The sequence below is a fragment of the Podarcis vaucheri genome (genome assembly GCF_965113315.1).
Source record: "Podarcis vaucheri genome assembly, chromosome: 11".
Lineage (NCBI taxonomy): Eukaryota > Metazoa > Chordata > Lepidosauria > Squamata > Lacertidae > Podarcis > Podarcis vaucheri.
Genome location: NC_138749.1, coordinates 339,329 through 360,056, shown reverse-complemented (window position 1 = coordinate 360,056; position 20,728 = coordinate 339,329). Strand labels below are relative to the sequence as shown.

Genomic DNA, 20,728 nt, shown 5'->3' with positions numbered 1-20,728 from the left:
GACTCTGGGGTTGCGGCGCTCATCTCGCTTTATTGGCCGAGGGAGCCGGCGTCCAGCTTCCAGGTCATGTGGCCAGCATGACTAAGCCACTTCTGGCGAACCAGAGCAGCGCATGAAAACACAGTTTACCTTCCCGCCAGAGTGGTACCTATTGATCTACTTGCACTTTGATGTGCTTTCGAACTGCTAGGTTGGCAGGAGCAGGGACTGAGCAACAGGAGCTCACCCCGTTGTGGGGATTCGAACCGCCGACCTTCTGATCAGCAAGCCCTAGGCTCTGTGGTTTAACCTATAGTGCCACCCATATCCCAAACTGTCCAATCCCCCTTTAAAGCCATCATTAAGTTTTGCAGCAATTGAACCGTGCACCCTGTGAAGAAGTGCCAATTCCTTTTGTCTCTCCCGAATCTTCCAGCCTTCAGTTTCATTGGGTGAGTTAGAGAAAGAGAATCTTCACCACCATTCATAATTGTGCACGCCTCGGTCATGTTACCATTTATTGGCCCTTCTTTGTAAATGAAAAAACCCAAATCTTCTAACAGTCCCTCACAGAAGACTTGCTCCAAGCCCTTGATCATATTATTTCCTTCCTCACATTCTGTCCCATATCATGGCACTTCAGGCAGGGGGCCTGGGGGTCCCAGGGGGTCTCCCACCCAGGCACTGAGCTATCTGTCACGTTTGGCCTGGCAGCTTTTTGAAGAGCTGGGGGGGGAGCCTTTTTAAGGGCACATCACACTGGAAGGAAAGGAGCCCCATGAGCCTTGGGGCTTGGAGAGAGGGCCGCCACAAATCTCTGGCTGCCAGGCCTCTGTTTGTTTCAACCATTTGTATTCCACCTAATCACAGTCATCTCTAAGCAGCGTACAAGAGACCCAATGCAATAAGACTAAAAATGACTTAAATGTTTCACATCAGAATTCAATTAAAAAGCCAGCTGGAATAAATTTTTAAAAAGGCATTCAGTAGGCTCTGGAGGTTGCACATCATACCCTCCAACATTTCTCCAATAAAAATAGGGACGTCCTATTCCATAATAATAATAATGATATTTTTAGTATTTATATCCTGCTCCAGCCACTCTGGGCAGCTTCCAACATACCATATATAAAAATGTAACAAAACATTTAAAACATTAAGAATCTTCCCTATCTAGGACGGCCTCCAGAAGTCTTCAAAAGGTTGTCTAGTTACTTATCTCCTTGGCTCAGGGGTCACATAACTCCATCCCCTCCAACATTTCTCTGAAGAAAATAGGGACGTCCTAAGGAAAAGCGGGACATTCTGGGGTCAAATCAGAAACTGGGACGGCTTCTGTAAATCCGGTCCTGTCCTGGAAACATAGGGACACTTGGAGGGTCTGCCCCAGGGAGGTGGCCTGTCTGACCTCAACGGGGAGGGAGGTAGCTTCACACAGAGGAGCCAAGGCAGGGCATCTGAGTCCTGGGGGACCAGGGACAGGGACTCCACTGAGGACCTCAGGGACTGAGCAGGATGCGTGTGATCCAATCTGTTCGGCTGACACCACAAAGTGCCTCCGTCTTCCCAGGGGTCTAGCACAGTCCCCCGGCCCCACTGCTGTGCCCAGACCACGGTCCAGGTCGTGCCCATCCTCTCCCGACTCCGGGGTTATGGCGAAGGAGCAGCCTTGGCGCAGCCGAGGCAGAGAGAAGAAACAGCACAAAAACATGTTTGGGTTTGCGGTTGTGGCGAAGGAATTTGCAGGTTCCCGGATTCCAGCACCTTCTGCCTGGCTCCGTAATTGGAAACAGGGGGCCCCACCAGGCAGCTCCAGTTACAGGAAGGAGGGGGCGGCTCCTTGCGTGGCACATGATGGGGGGAGCCCTGGCCCACGGAAAGGGGGCTGCAGCTTCTCCAGAGAGGAGAGGAGGGGAGGAAGGCCCTCTCCCAGCCTCTCCAGGAAGCGCGGCCTTCTCCTTCCCCACCAAGGCCTGAAGCGCTCGCCCCAACCTGGCCCAGCTGGCAGGCCAGGGATGTTGAGCAACAGCTGGAGAGGCAGCAGATGCCGGGATATCAGGCAGCCCACACAGTCGCCCAGAGAGGCCCCCGAATGCCCCCTGCTCTCACCTTCCCTTTCGCACGAACCCCAGCTCTGGCCTTCGAGGAGCAGGCAGGCGGCAGACCAACCCCCAGGGCACACACAGCGCATTGGCACGACTACCGCACTGCCTGGAATGCACGCCATGCCTCGCTGATGCAGCACACCAACGCTGTTGCACCAGTAAAAAGTCACGGGCCCCAGGGCACCGTTCAGACTCCAGACCCTCCCTCGCCTTTGTCTCAAGTGGATCTGGTTAGGGTGGGAGAGCAACAGGAACCCTTGACGGAGGGCAGGGAATCATTATCACTTCCAAAGGCAAAAACAGATGGGAGGGAAATGAGATCAGGAAATTAGGTTGCACCAGAACCGGCAGCCTGGGATGAGCCCTGGCAGAGTCCAGGCATGCCTTCCAGATTTCCGGGCAGGGAGAGGAATTCGAGTTCAGCTAAAGGACTGGCTGGCATCAAAGTCCGCCTGACTCCCATCACAGAAAAACCGAGAGCTTGATGACGGGCTGTCCACCATACAGAAGGACAAGCTTCGCTTTGGAAATGGCAGCGTGGCTGCAGCAAAGACAAGTCCTTCTTTGCCAACCCTTTGGAGTTCTTCAAGTGTCAGCAAGCAAGTGGGCAGAGGTGAACTGATAAGACCCTGCAGACCTGGACTTTCCCAAAAGCTTTTGACAAAGCCCCTCCCACAAGGGTCCCGAGTGACCTTCGCAGTCATGGGATAAGAGGGAGGGTGAAAAATAGAAACAGAGGGTAGGAACAGGTGGCCTGTTTTCACGAGAAGCAGTGCTATTTTTCTAGAAAAAAAGGTGCCAGAACTCATCATGAACCTTGTTCTCTTAGAATGGCAACAGTGCCCCCCTGAGAGGGTCCAGAACTGAGTTCCAGTGAGTTCCAGCTGAAAAAAGCCCTGATGATAATACAGTGGTACCTCGGGTTAAGAACTTAATTCATTCTGGAGGTCCGTTCTTAACCTGAAACTGTTCTTAACCTGAGGTACCACTTTAGCTAATGGGGCCTTCTGCTGCCACTGCACCATTTCTGTTCTCATCCTGAAGCAAAGTTCTTAACCCGAGATACTATTTCTGGGTTAGCGGAGTCTGTGACCTGAAGTATCTGTAACCTGAAGCGTCTATATCCCAAGGTACCACTGTATATTAAGCAGTGTGGTCTGGGCATAAGGAATACTAGAGGGATGGCTTTACAAGACAATTTAAGCAAATTTATGATGGAGGAGGAAGAGGAAGAGGAAGAAGAGGAGGAGTAGGCCTGGCAACAACTGAGGTCTTCTGTGGCTGCAACTTCTAGGAACCAAAAACAACCCAAGAGTCTTGTGTGACCTTAAAGGCTAGCCAATTTATTATGGCATGATAAGCTTTTGTGGCCTCGAGTCCACTTCATCCGATGCAGAAACCCTCACCCACCCATTGGGAGGGAGGGATGAAATGAAGTGTGCAAAGTCCAGGCAAGGACAATTCAGTTAGAACTAGGCGGCCTGCAAAATAATGAAGGGCCTTCAGCAGCATGACAGGTGATGGACTTGGTGTTGCTGAGTTAACTGGCAGCTGCATTGCGACAGGAGGCCATTGCCTTTGTTCAGACCCAGATATATAATATTGTACTTATTGGTGATTGACGTCAGGCATTTCTTAGACAACAAGACACATCTGACAAAGAGAAAAAGGCAGAGAACCAAGAGGAGCAGCCTATGCAAGAGAAGGCAGAGAACCACTTGCCCTCCCCTCCAGCAACCAGCTGAAAGCCCTTCAATGCCTCACCAAGGATCTCCAGCCTTTGACCGCGAATCTTCTCTCCCACGGCAGGCCCTGCAGACAGATAACCCCCTAAGCTAAAACAGTTTCTCAGCAGCAGCAGCAACAGGCACAGGGGCAGGCCCTCCATCAAGCACAGTGCCAGCTCTGCCCGCCATGCCAGATCCGGCAATGCTCTCACAGACTCCAGAACACCAGGGGCTCCTTCGCTTGCTCACCTTCCAGCCTGACGTAAAATGCCCTTCTGCAATTCTGCACCAGACAGAGAGGCCCGTCTCTGTGCCAAAGGAACACTGGTCAGGGAATGAATTGCCTGAGCACCATAGTCCATGCACTGACAACCTAAAGGCTGGATTTCTGACATGCACTCTATGCGGGGCTGCCCTGGGGCCTGGGGCCTAATAACATTGCTGTTGTTGTTAAATTTGTATACTGCCCTGCCCTTCATCTGAAGTTCACAAGATAAAAATACAGAATAAAGCCACAAAATACAGAATACAGAATAAAGACAACAACAAAACAATAACCCCCTCTCCACAAACACATTTAAAAGAGCCTAAGGCTGTTAATCAACCCAAGGTCTGGTTGAAGAGGGATGCTTTCGCCTGACGCCTATACCTGTACAGTGGTACCTCAGGTTAAGTACTTAATTCGTTCCGGAGGTCCGTACTTAACCTGAAACTGTTCTTAACACTTTAGCTAATGGGGCCTCCTGCTGCTCTACTGCTGCTGCTGCGCCTCTGCTGCACGATTTCTGTTCTCATCCTGAAGCAAAGTTCTTAACCTGAAGCACTATTTCTGGGTTAGCGGAGTCTGTAACCTGAAGCGTATGTGTCAGAGCTGCTACCAGGTCCCAGCTCACATAGGACCACGCCACACAGCGTCCACTTTGAAAGAGTCTTTATTGAGTTACAGGTTTCATTTCCGAACTGCAGCGTGCAGCTCTACACCTTCTGCCCTAGGTCGGCGAAGACCCATCTGAGTCCCCGCCTCTTGCACACCAGCTTAATACCCTAGCCTTGCTCCACCTCCTTCGCCTCTCCCTACGTCTCTGGGTCCTTCTGCCCCCCTGGGACTCCTCCCTTCTACTCTCCTCTGACGCTGACCCCCCTGATCCTTCCGCTTCCTTTCGGCGGGCTTTGGGACCTGGCTCACTCTCCGGGCTGCTTACTGCTCCAGCTTCCGCTGCATTTGAACTTGGCGCGCGCGCCCAACTCTCTACTTTCCTCTTGACCGTTGCCTCGCTCTCTGAGGAGGGCGTGACCACCCCTGACTCGTGCCCTCCCTCCTGCTGACGGCCTCCGGAACCCGATGCCTGGCTGCCTTCCTCCCTGCTGCTCTCAGTCTTGAGCGTGGGTCCCGACTTCCAGCTGCTGCTCTCTGAATCTCCTCTGTTCCCTTCCTCCTGGGGTGTCCCCCCGGATCCCCCCCTTGCTCTGCTCACTGGGGCTCCCTTTTGGGAGTCCTCTGACTCACTGCTTAGGCTTGGAGATCTCGGGTCGTCATCATCACTCATTCTCCCTTCGGCTTCCTCCCCTTCGCTCTCTGTTTCCACCCTTCTCTGCGTCTCTGCTTCTGAACCCCTGACATCCATCCCCCCCTCGAAGCCCCCCCTTCCCCCCTCCCCGCTGTCAGGTGTGGGTGCTGGGTGCTGCATCATCATGGGAGGGAATGCTGGATACAGGTCGCTCCCCGTGGGTGGCCGCCAACTGAAGACCTCCGAGTCTTCCCCCTCGCGGTCGTCGACGTTGACTTGTTGCTCTTCCATCTCTGTACCGCCGTGCTCGAACCCGAGGTCCTCCCCGAACACGTCCATGTCAGTCTCTGCGTCGGTCGCTCGACCTGGCATCTCCAGCCACTTCCTGCGCCATTGCTCCTCTGGTCGATCGTCCCACCAATACGAGTTGCCTGATGCCGAACCTGCCGGTGAACCTTCTGGGGAACGGGTGCTCCGTGCGGGTTCCCCTTCTGAGTCGAATCCATGGAACGTGCTGGAAGAAAGTGTGGGTGTGAACAACCAGTCGTCGAAGAAGCTCGCTGGCATGGGTTTGTGTGGGAAGAGGGCATGAAACTCGTCCTTGAGCAGGGGTTCCTCCAAAGCGTAGTCTGGTACCCAGCTATTGGCGCTGGCCCGGGTGCCCTCTCTGGCTAAGAGGTATTCGACTCCCTCCTCCCCCCATCTGGAGTCCAAAATCTCCGTGACCTCGTTGATGTGGTCCTGGTGCTTCACCCCCCGCGTCTCCGTCCGTTCCCGGAGCGGACTTGGCGCCGTCCCTGGCTCCTGGAACCTGTGAGGTGCCTTGTAGGGAGTGAGCACCGACCTGTGGAACACCGGATGCATTCTGGAACCCTCCGGCAGCGCCAGTCGGAAGGCTACCGGGTTGATCTGCGCTTCGACTTGGTACGGACCGATCTGCTTGTGCCCCAACTTCTTCTTGGCAAGTGACCTGGTCGGCACTGCGTGGGCTGCCAACCAGACCCAGTCTCCCACTTGGATCACTTCGCCAACCCGTCTGTGCTTGTCAGCTTGCACCTTGTAGGCGTGCTTAGCTAGCTCCAGCTGCCGTCTGAGTTGATCGTGGACCGCCTGCAGCTCTGACGCGAACGCGTCCGCCGTCTGTGGTTCTCCTTCCCCCACTCTCTCCAGTCCCGGGAAGGTTCTGGGATGCCTCCCATTGTTGGCAAAGAACGGCGTCACTCCTGTGGACACGTGCTTCGTGTTGTTGTAAGCGAACTCGGCTAGCGGCAGGTAATCCACCCACGTCGCAGGCTGTTGATTGGCATAGCATCTCAGGTACTGCTGCATGATGGCATTGACCCTCTCTGCTTGCCCGTTGGTCTGCGGGTGTCTTGCTGATGCCAGATTGACCTTGACATTTAGAAAACCCATCAGCTTCTGCCAGAACGACGAGATGAACTGGCGTCCGCGGTCGGACAGGATAGACCGTGGCAGGCCATGCACTTTGAACACGTGATCTATGAACAGTTTGGCGGTTTGTTCCGCCGTGGCCACCTTCGCACACGGAATGAAATGTGCCATCTTGGTGAACAAGTCCACCACCACTAGCACAGCTGTCTTGCCTCTCGAGCTGGGTAATTCCGTCACAAAGTCCAGGGCCACCCTCTCCCACGGTTCAAACGGCGTTTGCAGCGGTTCTAACAGTCCCGCCGGTGGTCTGTGTACCGGCTTGGCCCTCTGGCAGGTGTCGCACCTCGCGACGTAGTCCGCGACCTCCCCTCTCAGCCTGGGCCACCAGAAGTCTCTCGCGACTAATTCCATCGTTTTCTCTGTGCCAAAGTGACCGGCCGTGGGTGCGTCGTGCAACTGTTGCAGTACCTTGGCGCGAAGGTCGTCTCCTGGTACATAGACAGCCCCTTTGCGTAGGAGCAAGCCGTCCCGCACCTGGAACTCGTCCGTGGTAGCCGTGCCTCTGAGCAGTTCCGCCATCTTGTCTTGTGCGAATGAGTCGTCCCGCAATGCACGTCGCACCGCATCCAGGTCTACTGTAGCTGAGGCACACGCCCACGCCGTCGGTGCGAAGATGTGCATGGCCGCCGCTGGCGTCACCTCTTCTAGGTATTGCGGTTTTCGGGACAGTGCATCCGCCATGATGTTGGTGTCGCCTGGGACGTACTCTATTCGGAAATTGAAGTCAGCAAAGAACTCCGCCCAACGTATCTGCCTCTGGTTCAGGAACTGAGCCGTGCGCCAGTGCTCCAGATTCTTGTGGTCCGTGCAGACCTGCACCGTGTGCTTGGCGCCGATTAGGAAGTGCCTCCACGCCTTGAAAGCTGCATGAATGGCTAGCAACTCCCTGTCCCAGATGGTGTAGTTCTGCTCCGACTTGCTGAGCTTTCTGGAGTAGAACGCTCCCGGCCGCCACACCCCCTGCGGGTCTCGCTGCAGCAGAACAGCTCCCACGGCTCTGTCTGACGCGTCTGTCTCTACCCTCAACGGTTTACTGGGGTCGATATGCAGCAGTTGCTTCTCCGATGCGAAGAGATGCTTGAGCGCTTGAAATGACTGCTCCGCCTGCTCCGTCCAGATGAATTTCTTTTTTTTGGAGCTGAGCGTGTCCGTAATTGCTGCCGTCTGCATCGCGAACCCCTTGATAAACTTGCGATAGAAGTTGGCGAAGCCGACAAACCGCTGGACCTCCTTCCGGTTGCGCGGGCTCTTCCAATCCAATACCGCACGAACCTTGGTGCTGTCCATGGCTATCCCCTTGTCCGACAACTTGTATCCCAGGAAATCCACCTCCGTCGTGTCGAACTGGCACTTCTCCAGCTTGGCGTACAGTCTATGTTGTTGCAACCTGCTGAGCACCTCCCTCACGTCTCGGTCGTGAGCTTGCTGCGAGTCCGAGAAAATCAGGATGTCATCCAGGAAGCAGACGCATGTCTTGTAGAGGAGTCCCTCCAACACGTGATGCATAAAAGCTTGAAAACAGTGAGAACCATTTTGTAATCCAAAGGGCATAACCCTGTACTCGTAGGTGCCCAGCGGTGTGAACATGGCCGTCTTCCACTCATCGCCCTCCCGTATGCGGATGAGATTGTACGCCCCTCGTAGGTCCAACTTGGTGAACACGCGTCCCTTGCGCACCGTCGCGAGGAGGTCGTCAATCCTGGGCATGGGGTAATCAGACGGTTTGGTCATCTGGTTCAAAAGGCGGTAGTCCACAACGAGTCTTTTTTGGGGCGTGTCTTTCTTTTTCACGAAGAAAACGGGACTGCCCCCCACTGCCTTGGACTCTCTGATGAAGCCACGCTCCAGGTTATGCTTGATGAACTGTTTGAGTTCCTGCATTTCATCTTCAGACATGGAGTATAGCCGCCCCTTCGGCAGCGTCGCCCCCGGTAGGAGGTCAATCTTGCAGTCATATGGCCGGTGAGGGGGTAGCTTGTCCGCCTCCTTCTCGCAGAAGACCTCCAAAAAGTTCGCGTATTTGTGGGGGACCGCTTGCAACGTTCCCAACTGCAGTTGTGATTCCTCCTCCTCTCCCTCCCGTCGGGGCAGGATGCAGTGTTCTGCGCAATAAGAGGAGCCGAAGATCAGTTGTCTCTGGTACCAAGCCAGTGTCGGACTGTGCCTGTCCAGCCAACTCATGCCCAACACAATGGGCGTGTCCGACAGTTGGGTGACATTAAAACTGATGACTTCCCTGTGGTTGCCAAGGCGCATCACCATTGGTGGCGTCTGCTTCACCACCTGCCCCCCTAGCAACTCTCTGCCATCCACTGTGACGACTTGCAGGGGCAGAGTGGCAGGCAATAGCTGTATAGCGTGCTGCTCCACAAAGCTCTGCGCTATAAAGTCTGCGTTGCTTCCAGAATCCACAGAAAGCGGCACTTCGATAGTGACGCCGTTGGGTAGCTGGAGAGACGCTGTGAGCTGCACTACTGGTTTGGGTGGGAGGGGATCCGTGGGTTGCAATATCGCTGGGGACTGCTTCACAGATGCGTCTGGCTGGGCCCCAGTGCCTCCGTCTCCAGCCAGACATCGTCGTTTCCCTGCTGTGGTTCTCCTTGCTGCGTTGCTGCAGTCACCATTGCTGAGGCTGCAGTGTGCTTGTGGAGCCTCCGGGGACACTCCTTCGCCAAATGGCCTGGATCCTCGCAGATGTAACACTTCCTGTTCCCTCTAGGAGGCTTCGCTTTCACTGCTGCCGGTGCTAGGGCTCTGGCTGCTGACTGAGCCCTTGCACCTCCAACCTCCATCGGTTCCCCTCCCCCTCCTGGCGGAGGTGTGGATTGCGCACGCGCTGCTTCCCTCGGAACGAAAGAGAAACTTCTCGCTGCTTCGCGCCCTCCACGTCCTTCATCTCTGCACCATGGACGTTCTTCCAGCCTCACCCCCACAGTCAGCGCCCTTTGGACCACCTCCTGCGTGCTTCGGGGCCTCTCCCCCCTTGCAATTTCATCCTTAACCGCAGAACTTAGACCCTCCCAGAAGAGGTCTCTGACAGGGGGCGAATCCCGATCCCATTCTAAAGCACTGACCAGCGCAAAAAATCGGGCGTGATACTGCCGGACGCTCGCCCTCCCTTGTTTTAGTCCATGAATCTCCCGTCTGGCAAGATCCACATCAATAGTAGACAAAAAACACGCATCCATCGCTTTGATAAAGGCATCTGCATTCTGAAGCGCCGGATCTTTATCCCTCCACAAATTGCGCAGCCAGGCTTTGGCATCCCCATGCAAATGGGACAATATGAACCCCACCTTCTCTTCCTCATCTCTAAAGTCTTTTGCCAGCAGTTGCAGTGCGCACATTACGTCTGCTCTAAAATTAGGGTACTGTTGCAAAGTCCCATCGAAGTGAGCCACAAGCCCTCCTGCTCTCCGTGCCAATCCCACGCCCTCCGGTCTGGGTCCCGGTTGCCCTTGCTTAACAAGCATTTCAAACCTGGCGTGTAGGTCTCTGTAGGCGGCTGTAGTCTCCTCCTCCCGTTTCTTGGAAGCCAATACCTCTGAGGACAACTGGGTCACTGCCTCTTGCAGCGCGGAGATCCTCTGTTCTTCCGTCATCTTGCTAACCTTTGTGAGCTTGCTTACAGACACCCCTCTTCCTCCCCTAGCGGCTTCTGCTCCCGCTGCGAGGTTTCAGGTTTCTGAAGCTTTGAAGAGATGGGTCTTACTGTCAGAGCTGCTACCAGGTCCCAGCTCACATAGGACCACGCCACACAGCGTCCACTTTGAAAGAGTCTTTATTGAGTTACAGGTTTCATTTCCGAACTGCAGCGTGCAGCTCTACACCTTCTGCCCTAGGTCGGCGAAGACCCATCTGAGTCCCCGCCTCTTGCACACCAGCTTAATACCCTAGCCTTGCTCCACCTCCTTCGCCTCTCCCTACGTCTCTGGGTCCTTCTGCCCCCCTGGGACTCCTCCCTTCTACTCTCCTCTGACGCTGACCCCCCTGATCCTTCCGCTTCCTTTCGGCGGGCTTTGGGACCTGGCTCACTCTCCGGGCTGCTTACTGCTCCAGCTTCCGCTGCATTTGAACTTGGCGCGCGCGCCCAACTCTCTACTTTCCTCTTGACCGTTGCCTCGCTCTCTGAGGAGGGCGTGACCACCCCTGACTCGTGCCCTCCCTCCTGCTGACGGCCTCCGGAACCCGATGCCTGGCTGCCTTCCTCCCTGCTGCTCTCAGTCTTGAGCGTGGGTCCCGACTTCCAGCTGCTGCTCTCTGAATCTCCTCTGTTCCCTTCCTCCTGGGGTGTCCCCCCGGATCCCCCCCTTGCTCTGCTCACTGGGGCTCCCTTTTGGGAGTCCTCTGACTCACTGCTTAGGCTTGGAGATCTCGGGTCGTCATCATCACTCATTCTCCCTTCGGCTTCCTCCCCTTCGCTCTCTGTTTCCACCCTTCTCTGCGTCTCTGCTTCTGAACCCCTGACAGTATGTAACCTGAGGTACCACTGTATAATGAAGGCACCTGGTGAGCTTCTCTGGGGAGCCACTGCAGAAAAGGCCCCTTCTTGTGTTGCCACCCTCTGGACCTCTCGTGGAAGAGGCACACAAAAAAAGGGCCTCAGAGGATGACCTCACGGTCTGGATCAGTTTATATGGTGAGAGGCGGTCCTTGAGGTGTTGTGGTTCTGAGCCATTTAAGGCTTTATAGGTCAAAACCAGCGCTTTGAAGGGCGCCTGCAGTCAGACCAGGACCAGCATTATATGGCCAAACAGTTTTGTCCCAGTGAGCAACCGGGCTGCTGAATTCTGCACTTCAGCTGAAGTTTCCAAACCATCTCCGGAGGCAGCTCAATCTATAACACATCACAGTAATCTAACCTAGAGGTTACCAGAGCAGACAACAGGAGTGAGGCTGTCCCTGGCCAGGTAGGGAGGCAGCTGGGCTACTAACCAAAGCGGATGGAAGGCAACTGGACTGCTGATGGGAGAACAGGGTGACTGGGAATGGCCACTGAGACCACCTAACACTGGTCCTGAAAGACCTACATTGGCTCCCAGCACAATTCCGAGCACAATTCAAAGCTCTAAATGGCCTTGGTCCAGTAGACCTGAAGGAGCGTCTCCACCCCCATCGTTGTGCCCAAACACTGAGGTCCCACTCCAAGGGCCTTCTGGCAGTTCCCTCCCTGTAAGAAGGGAGGTTACAGGGAACCAGGCAGAAGGCCTTCTCGGTGGTGGTGCCTTCCCTGTGGAACGCCCTCCCAGCAGATGTCAAGGAAATCAGCAACTATCTGACTTTTAGAAAACATCTGAAGGCAGCCCTGTTTCGGGAAGTTGGTGTTTTATCGCTGTTTTTAATATTGGGAGCCGCCCAGAGTGGCTGGGGAAACCCAGCCAGATGGGCGGGGTATTAATAATAAATTATTATTATTATATTATAAACAGCAGCATTGGCTGCCCATACACTATCAGGGCAGGGGCAAAGTCCTTGTTTTACTTTACAAAGTCCTGAACCACTTAGCTCCAGGGCACCCCAGGCACTCCCTGACGCCTTCTACCCCAGCGCTGGCACTGAGGTAATCTGCAAGAGCATCGTTGGCTGTTCCCTGAGTTGGCAAAGCTCCTTTGACAAGAACAAGAAAGTCCGCCTTGGGGGTCATCAGCCCACTCCTGTGGGATGATCTGCCATAGAGATTTGGAAGGCACCTCTCATTCAAAGTTTGCTGGAAACTTTTCCGCTGGCCTTATTCAGGCAATTCAGAAAAAAACCTTCTGTACTTGTTAGCTGATGATCTATGATTTTTAGTTGTTATGTGTTTTTTCTTGTATATATATCATTGTTGTAAACCACTCTGAAATTTATGAAACTACAGTACTGTATACAAGTGTTTTTGATAAGTAAATAAAGCTATAAATGGACACAAAACTAACACCAGAAATTGTCACCAATGGAAGCGAAGGCTCAGAAAAAACTCAATATGGAGGCCAAATGGCCGAAATATTGGGAAATTCTGGAACAAGAGGGAGACAGAATAAAACTGCAGAGCTTTGAAAAATTAAAAAACAAAGTGCGAGACTGGCTCCATTATTACCAAATAATGGAGGCATATAATTTGGATAAAAAAATTAGCTTCCAGGTGGAAAAATCAAAATTGGAAACAGAATTGTTAGACCCCAAAATTAAGAATTTATCAAGAATGTATAACTTGCTGTTGAAATGGAACACTCAGGATGAAACGGTGAAATCTGTTATGATTAAATGGGCACAAGATGTTGGACACAACATTATGATGGCTGCCTGGGAACAGTTATGGACCACAGGTATGAAGTTTACGGCATGTAATGCCTTAAGAGAGAATTTAATGAAAATGATTTATAGGTGGTACATGACACCAGTCAAGCTTGCAAAAAATTACCATCTGCCCAATAATAAATGTTGGAAATGTAATGAGACTGAAGGTACATTCTTTCACCTTTGGTGGACATGCCCAAGGATTAAGGCTTTCTGGGAGATGATTTATAATGAAATGAAAAGGTTATTTAAATATACCTTTCTGAAGAAACCAGAGGCCTTTCTCCTGGGCATGGTCGGCCAATTGGTGCCAAAGAAGGATAGAACTTTCTTTATGTATGCTACAACAGCAGCAAGAATTCTCATCGCAAAGCATTGGAAGACACAAGATCTACCCACCCGGGAAGAAGGGCAGATGAAGTTGATGGACTACATGGAACTGGCGGAAATGACTGGCAGAATCCACGACCAGGGAGAAGAGTCGTGGAAGAAGATTGGAAGAAATTTAAAGATTATTTACAGAAACACTGTAAAATTAATGAATGTTAGAAGGATGCTGGAATGAAGTTATATGGCTTTAGCAGAAATGTTATAAAGAATTAAGTAAAAATAGACTGTTAATGGGCCAAAGGGGAAAAAATAAGGTTAGATTGTGATAAGATAAATTATAGGACAAAAATTGAGAAAGATGGAAAGGATTTGCTGAAATAGCTAACTGAACTAGAATACAAAAAAGGGAGGTGTGAGGAGGTCGTCGAAACAAGTAAATGAAAGACAAGATATGGATATGGAAATATTGGATGTGTTTTTAATTGTTTTTGTTTTGTTAAGAGAAGCAGTGTTTTTTTGTTTTTTTATGTATTGTATTGTATTGTTTTGCTTTGTTTAACTCTTTTTTTCTTTTTGTAATTTTTAAACTCTTAATAAATATTACTTTAAAAAAACAAAAAAAACAAAAACTAACACCAGAAATTGCAACAGCCAAAAAACAGTGGGGGAGCATTGTGGGGGATCCCAAGTCACTCTGTGACCAACCTTAAGGTGGCCACATTTGAAGGGGGATTGTGACACGATGCTGCTGAATAACATGAAATTCATTATGCGTGTAGAAAACTGGAATATAATAGAAGTATACTCATTATTTTCCATCATTAATTTCTCTCATTGCCTGTTAGCACTGTGTGAAGGACTTCCTTTCATCCATCCTGAATCTTCCAACATTCAGCTTCACTGAATGCCCACAAGTTACACTGGTACCTTGGTTCCCAAATGCCGAAAACCCAGAATTATGTTTGGAACCCAGACATTCAGTGCGGCTGTCGGCTATTGATTCCGGGGCACCTGCACCAATCAGAAGCTGCACCTTGGTTTTTGAACATTTTAGAATTCAAACAGACTTCCAGAATGGATTAAGTTTGGAGCTTTTGTTTTTGCTATTTATTTTGTGTTTTTGTTTTTGAGGCTGTTTTGGTTAATTTGTTTTTGTGACTGTGTGGAACCCAGTTCAGCTACTGATTGGATTATGAGACTGCAGAAATGGATAGAAGCCCCCTATCCATTCAGTGATTATCATCAGTGCAGGTAAGAAAAAAATAATAATTTTAATTTTTATCATCTACAATACTGTTTTATTTACTTTATAGTACAGTACAATGATTACTGCTTTCATTTTATGGATCAATGGTCTTGTTAGATAGTAAAATCCATGTTAAATTGCTGTTTTACGGGTTGTTTTTAAAAGCCTGGAACGGATTAATTCATTTTGCATTACTTTCTATGGGAAAACGCACCTTGGTTTTGGAATGCTTTGGTTTTGGAACAGACTTCTGGAACAGATTAAGTTTGAGAAGCAAGGGACCACTGTATAGTATGGTGAGAGGCAGCCTTGCTCCCTTGATACCTGCTATCATTTTATAAACTTCTACCCCAGGGTATAGGGTGGTATATAAATTCAATAATTAAATAAAAATAAAAATAACTTCTCTTTTCTCTAAGCTAGAAATTCCCAAACACTGCAACCTTTCTGCAAAGGAGGGTTGCTGCATTCTCTGGATTGTTCTGGTTGACCCAAATGACCCACCTGTATCTGGGTGCAAGAGGGGAGAAGCCTCAGCAGGAGCTGCAGAGACAGCCAACGGCTTGCAGAAGGACAAAAACAGTATTCTGAGCCTGCACAGAATGCTCAGAGACGGTTGGGGTTGGGGAGATGGAATGAAGTGCCCTGGGAAATGGCACGAGGGACTGGCTGGCACACTCCATTGCAGGTCCCACTTGTTTCATATATATATATATATATATATATATATATATGCTTTCGTAGATTTTCACGGGTATAGGAATGCAGGTTTTGGTGTCTTCGGGTGTCTTCCCGTGTAAGAGTCGGGGTGTCTGTGCGACGTTTCGACGAGGTCTCACTCGTCATCTTCAGGCTGGTGCTTTCGGCTTCTTGTTACTGGAACAGAGCAGAGTCTGGTGTTTGAGTTCCTATAAATACTGTTGAGGGGTGTGGTGTATAGCCTCCAACGTTCTGGGCAGAGAGGAAGTTCCTAGATTAGTGTGCCTTTTCTTCTTTTGTTCCTTAATTACTTGAGGGATATCTTGGGTGATTTCATGAGTGATATTCTGAATATCACTGGGTGGGTCATTAATTACTTGAGGGATATCTTGGGTGATTTCATGAGTGATATTCTGAATATCACTGGGTGGGTCATTAAGTGTAGATTAGTTGCTAAAGCTCTCGTGTCTTGACCTCTTGAGCTTGTGAAGAGTTTTTCTGAGAAGATGGCTGTGCTGCATTTAGTTGTGCTCTGGCTTGGCTTCGTGTATAGGGGCGAGCTATGGTTTTGTGCCTTGTGCCAGCCAGATCTGTGTAGGGATTGCAGGGGGGTGCAGCATCCGGAGGTGCCACTATAGTTTGGTTGCTGGATGGAGTCTGTAATATGTCTGTAGAGAGGGTCTGGGTTTGGGTCTGGTGTGGTTGATTGGTGACGGCGTTCTGTGTGCCTCTGGTTCTGGTGTCGGTTTTTGTGGGGAGGGCTAATTTCCAGATGTCTGGCAGGCGGGACGTGTCGTCACGCTTGTTCATGTTGTGAGGGTGTTTCTCTATCTCGATGGCTTCCATGCAGGTTTTGGTGTCTTCGGGTGTCTTCCCGTGTAAGAGTCGGGGTGTCTGTGCGACGTTTCGACGAGGTCTCACTCGTCATCTTCAGGCTGGTGCTTTCGGCTTCTTGTTACTGGAACAGAGCAGAGTCTGGTGTTTGAGTTCCTATAAATACTGTTGAGGGGTGTGGTGTATAGCCTCCAACGTTCTGGGCAGAGAGGAAGTTCCTAGATTAGTGTGCCTTTTCTTCTTTTGTTCCTTAATTACTTGAGGGATATCTTGGGTGATTTCATGAGTGATATTCTGAATATCACTGGGTGGGTCATTAAGTGTAGATTAGTTGCTAAAGCTTTCGTGTCTTGACCTCTTGAGCTTGTGAAGAGTTTTTCTGAGAAGATGGCTGTGCTGCATTTAGTTGTGCTCTGGCTTGGCTTCGTGTATAGGGGCGAGCTATGGTTTTGTGCTTCCTCTCTGCCCAGAACGTTGGAGGCTATACACCACACCCCTCAACAGTATTTATAGGAACTCAAACACCAGACTCTGCTCTGTTCCAGTAACAAGAAGCCGAAAGCACCAGCCTGAAGATGACGAGTGAGACCTCGTCGAAACGTCGCACAGACACCCCGACTCTTACACGGGAAGACACCCGAAGACACCAAAACCTGCATTCCTGTACCCGTGAAAATCTACGAAAGCATATATATATATATATATATATATATATATATATATATGTCCCCGCTAATAATGGATCTCCCATGAAACCTGTAATTTAGCCCTCAGCTTTAAGCCATAAAAATCACAGTGTGGGCGGAAGGAATATTTGCCACAAGGGATTGAGGGGTTGACGGATGACAGCCCTCCGCTCTCCCGCCTGCTCTGACCAACCTGCCAGCCTCAGCTCAGGCTGCAACGGGCTCCTCTGGGGCAGCCCTTCCTTCCAGGGGTCTCTCCCTGCCCCTGCCTGCAGCTCACAGCTCTGCCTTCCCCCTTAGGGCCTACAACCTGGGGTCTCTGGATGAGTCAGCAGCAGATGTGTCCATCCTGCTGCTCCCCAGGAAGGAGAGGGGAGGTTGATGCAGTGCAAACACACTGGGAGAGGAAATATGGTGTGCCTGTCAGGGTGCTTGCACTGCGCTGACCTCTGACCTCTGACCACCTCCCCACCCCTCTCCTTCTGGGGCTGGAAAGGGAGCAGGCAGCCTGTCAGTTTGCGAGTAAAACTGAATTACTGTGTCACGAAATGATGCATGTCTAAAAAGTGTGTCAACAACATGGAAAGTTTGGAAAGTTCTGTTTTAGGCTCTAGGTTGGGGTCACATCAGACATGACATTAAATCTGTATTTGCATGTAATGTGCTCTTTAATGTAAATAGCAGCCTCTTTGGATGGGGGAGGGCAGTAATTCTCAGGATCAAAGCAGGCAAGAGGAGTGAGGTTAACCCTTTCCTCCCCAGCTGCAATCCTGATGAAAACAAGCTCCTCCAAAGTGCTCGGGACCTCGCAGAGCTCAGACCCTGTTTGTCTCCTGCCTAATCTTGGAATTTCAAACTCTGATGCTGAAGACCAAAGATTAGGTGAATATTTGCTGCGCAACAGCTGTGGAGCCCCCAAGAAGACTGAGGGAGAGCACTCACCTCCAAAATTCTCTGAGGAAAATGTTGAAGGCGTTTTTAATTTATACCCCAATCCTATGCATGTCTATTGGAACACAAACCCTCTGCAGCTCAGTGAGGCTGACTCCCAGATGAGTGCTGCAGATTTTACCAAAGCCTGCCATCAGAAAGATGCTTGAGGGCCAAGGCATGAAGTGGGAGGGAGGGAGAAGGGGGCTGGGGGTGGGGTTGCTCCGAGAAGGCCCAGGGCTGCAGGGGGGGGGGGCAAATGAAGGGTCAGGCAGACCAGAAGATCCCAGCAGTGGGTGCTGCCAGGCAGAGCCTCAGACCAGAGCAAGAGGCAGCAAGCTGTTTCTCCTCAGGCCAGACCCCCCCCAAGAGCAGAGGACAGGACCCCCCTCTGCCGGCTCCCCCCACAAGGCAGCCCTCCGGCCATCTGGTTGCAGGGGGGGCTGGGGAAGAACCTCCCGCCCCATTCTCGAGCCCCACTGGGCTCCCTCCTCTCCGTCAGGCAGGAGGTCAGCGGCAGCTCGGGGTTGTTTTTTGGCGCAGGAGAGAGAACCGGGGCCGCCGCCGCCGCCTCCTCTGGGCTCCCAGCAACTGTCAGCCAGGAGACATCAAACATCTCGGCCGGCCTTCCAGGGGTGTGACATTCCTGAAATTCTCACATTTAAATCTAACCCAGCTCCCGTCGTAAAAGACGCAGCAATAAACTTTTGGAAGGGGAGAGGCGGCGGCTTCCCGACAGGCAGGCTGGCTCTGCCCCGCTCTTCCCTACAAAGGCCGGCTTGAGATGGGTCCCAGCGCGGCGGCCCTGGACGGCACCTCCAGCCCCCGGAGCCCCGTCTCGCCCACCCGCCCGGTCCCCGCTGGGCAGCCGGCCTGAGCGGAGGGGCGGCGAGGGGGCCGGGGGTCCGCCCTCTTGCCCTGGGCTGGCGGAAGAAGGCGGCGGAGGCAGCAGCTGTTCTTTTCGCTCAGGGCGCCCCCGGCCCCCGCCCGGCCCGCGCCTGCCTCGGCCTGCGCCAGAAACGCCCCCGGAAAGCTCCGCGGAGGCAGCTGGCCAGGTGCGGCGGCGGAGGAGGCTGGAGAGGCGAGGCGAGCGCGCGGCGCATCCGGCAGCACGACGGCGCTCCTGCGCCCGCTTCCCTCGGCCCCCGGCCCGGCTGCCCCAGGGGGCGTCCGGCAGAGGCGCTCGGGCCAGGCCTGGCCGGGGGGGGGCTGATCCCGCCCCACGCCTTCCTGCCTCCCATCTGGCTGTCCCAGGCGGGCTCCGTGCCCGTCCCGATGACACAGCAGCCGCCGAAGAGGCTCCATTAGCAGCCGCAGCTGCAGCTCGGATCGATAAGTGCCTCCTGGCGCATCCATTAAGGAGGAGTGTCAGGCTGCCCTTGGCCAGCGCCCCCCCCCCCGCGCCCCGCCTACGCCCGGAAAGTGGAGGGCTCGATCCGGCTTCGGGATCCGCGAGCGAGCGCCACCCCCGCCCGCCCCAAACTGCCAAGCGGTCCTCGTAGATGCTGAGATGCTGGAACTAACCGGGTTTCCTAGGATGGATGGATGGCCCTGGGATGGGGCGGGGGGGCATGTATTTCTCCGTGGCCACACAAGGGCAGTTCCTCCGCCTTGGCTTCCCCCCCCCCCAGTCCAGGAGTGCCCCCTCCGTCCCCTCTGGGAGTCGCAGAGCCCAACTCCCAGAGATCTCGGTCTCCGGCCCAGAGGAGGCCCGACGGCAGCAGAGGAGGTGCCGTCTGGCCGGGAAATGAGCGGGGCTGGGGGGGGGGCTGCATGCAGACGGAGGTGGGAGGGTGGGATGGACTGCAGGCACCCGGGACACGCGCCCCCCTTCCCGTCCAGGAGCAGCAGCGGCAGCAGCAGGGGGCCCCCAAGCGCTGCGACCCGCTCACCTCGCCCGTTGGCCCGGATGAACTGCACGGCGGTGTCCGGCCCGCCGCCATCGTCTGCGGCGCCGCCTGCGTTGCTGCTGCTGCTGCTGCTGCCGTTGTCTCGGGGCGCGTAGATGTGGTAGCCGACGGTGAGGCCGGCGTGGCGGAGCTCCTGGTAGACGCCCTCGATGGTGAAGTAGAAGGGCCGGTCGTCGGTCTTTCGGTCGACGTAGAGGAGCGCGGCGCGGGAGCTCCAGTTGAAGCGCTCGTGCAGGAGGGCGGCGAAGGCGCCCAGCTTGGGCGCGGACGGGCCGGTGCGCACCAGCGTGGTGTAATGCTCCTTCTTGTGGCTGAAGTCCGAGGCGACGGCGCCGGCCGTGAGGAGCGGCAGGCCCCAGTGCGAGGCGAAGCGCCCCACCGAGGCAGCCGGGTACACGCAGCCGGGCCCCAGCAGCACGTCCGGGTCGTGGTAGAGCTTCAGGTCCACGGCCTGGAGCGGCGCCACCGACTCCGAGCAGGCGCCGTTCAGCTCCGACGTGGCGTTGACGGTGCGCACCGACAGCCCGGCGGCCCGCAGCGCCGGCTCCAGCGCCTCGAGGGCCAGGCGCACGGCGGGGCCCACCCGCGGCAGGGCCCACGGGTAGCTGGGGTTGTGCTCGGGCAGCACCAAGGCCACCGTCACCACCGTCGCGGCCGCGCTCCCGTTGGCGCCCTCGCCCAGGCCCGACGAGGCGGCCAACAGCGACAGGGCCACGGCGGCGGCGACCACCAGCAGCGACGTGGTCGGCGAGGCCATGGCGGGGCGCGCGAGGAGGGAGTCTGCTCCGCTGGGCTGCTGCGTGGCTGCCCGGGGGCCGCTCGCCACCACCGCCTTCGCTTCGCTGCTGCTGCTGCCGCCGCGGCGCCGCCGGATCCCTTCTGTGGGCCGCCGGGCTGCCCTGCGCTCCCCAGGAGAGGCCGCCCCCTCCGCGGCCAGCCCCAGCCGCCCACCCTGCGCCTCCCTCCGGACGCCGTGCCAGAGCCGCCTGCAGACGTGGGGGGGCAGCGCCCCCTGGTGCCTCCGTCCGCGTCCTCCGACGCCGCCA

General features: G+C 53.9%; 1 protein-coding gene across 1 annotated transcript in view; it reads right to left on the bottom strand.

Moving 5' to 3' along the window:
• NPR2 (natriuretic peptide receptor 2) overlaps positions 1–20,504 on the bottom strand; it is a 42,972-nt gene extending 22,468 nt beyond the window's left edge. Inside the window, exon 1 of the mRNA XM_082241835.1 lies at positions 19,665–20,504. Coding sequence (XP_082097961.1) covers positions 19,665–20,439 — 775 coding nt within the window. The 5' untranslated portion in view covers positions 20,440–20,504. The remainder of the gene's footprint in view (positions 1–19,664) is intronic.
• Between the last annotated feature and the right edge of the window lie 224 nt (positions 20,505–20,728).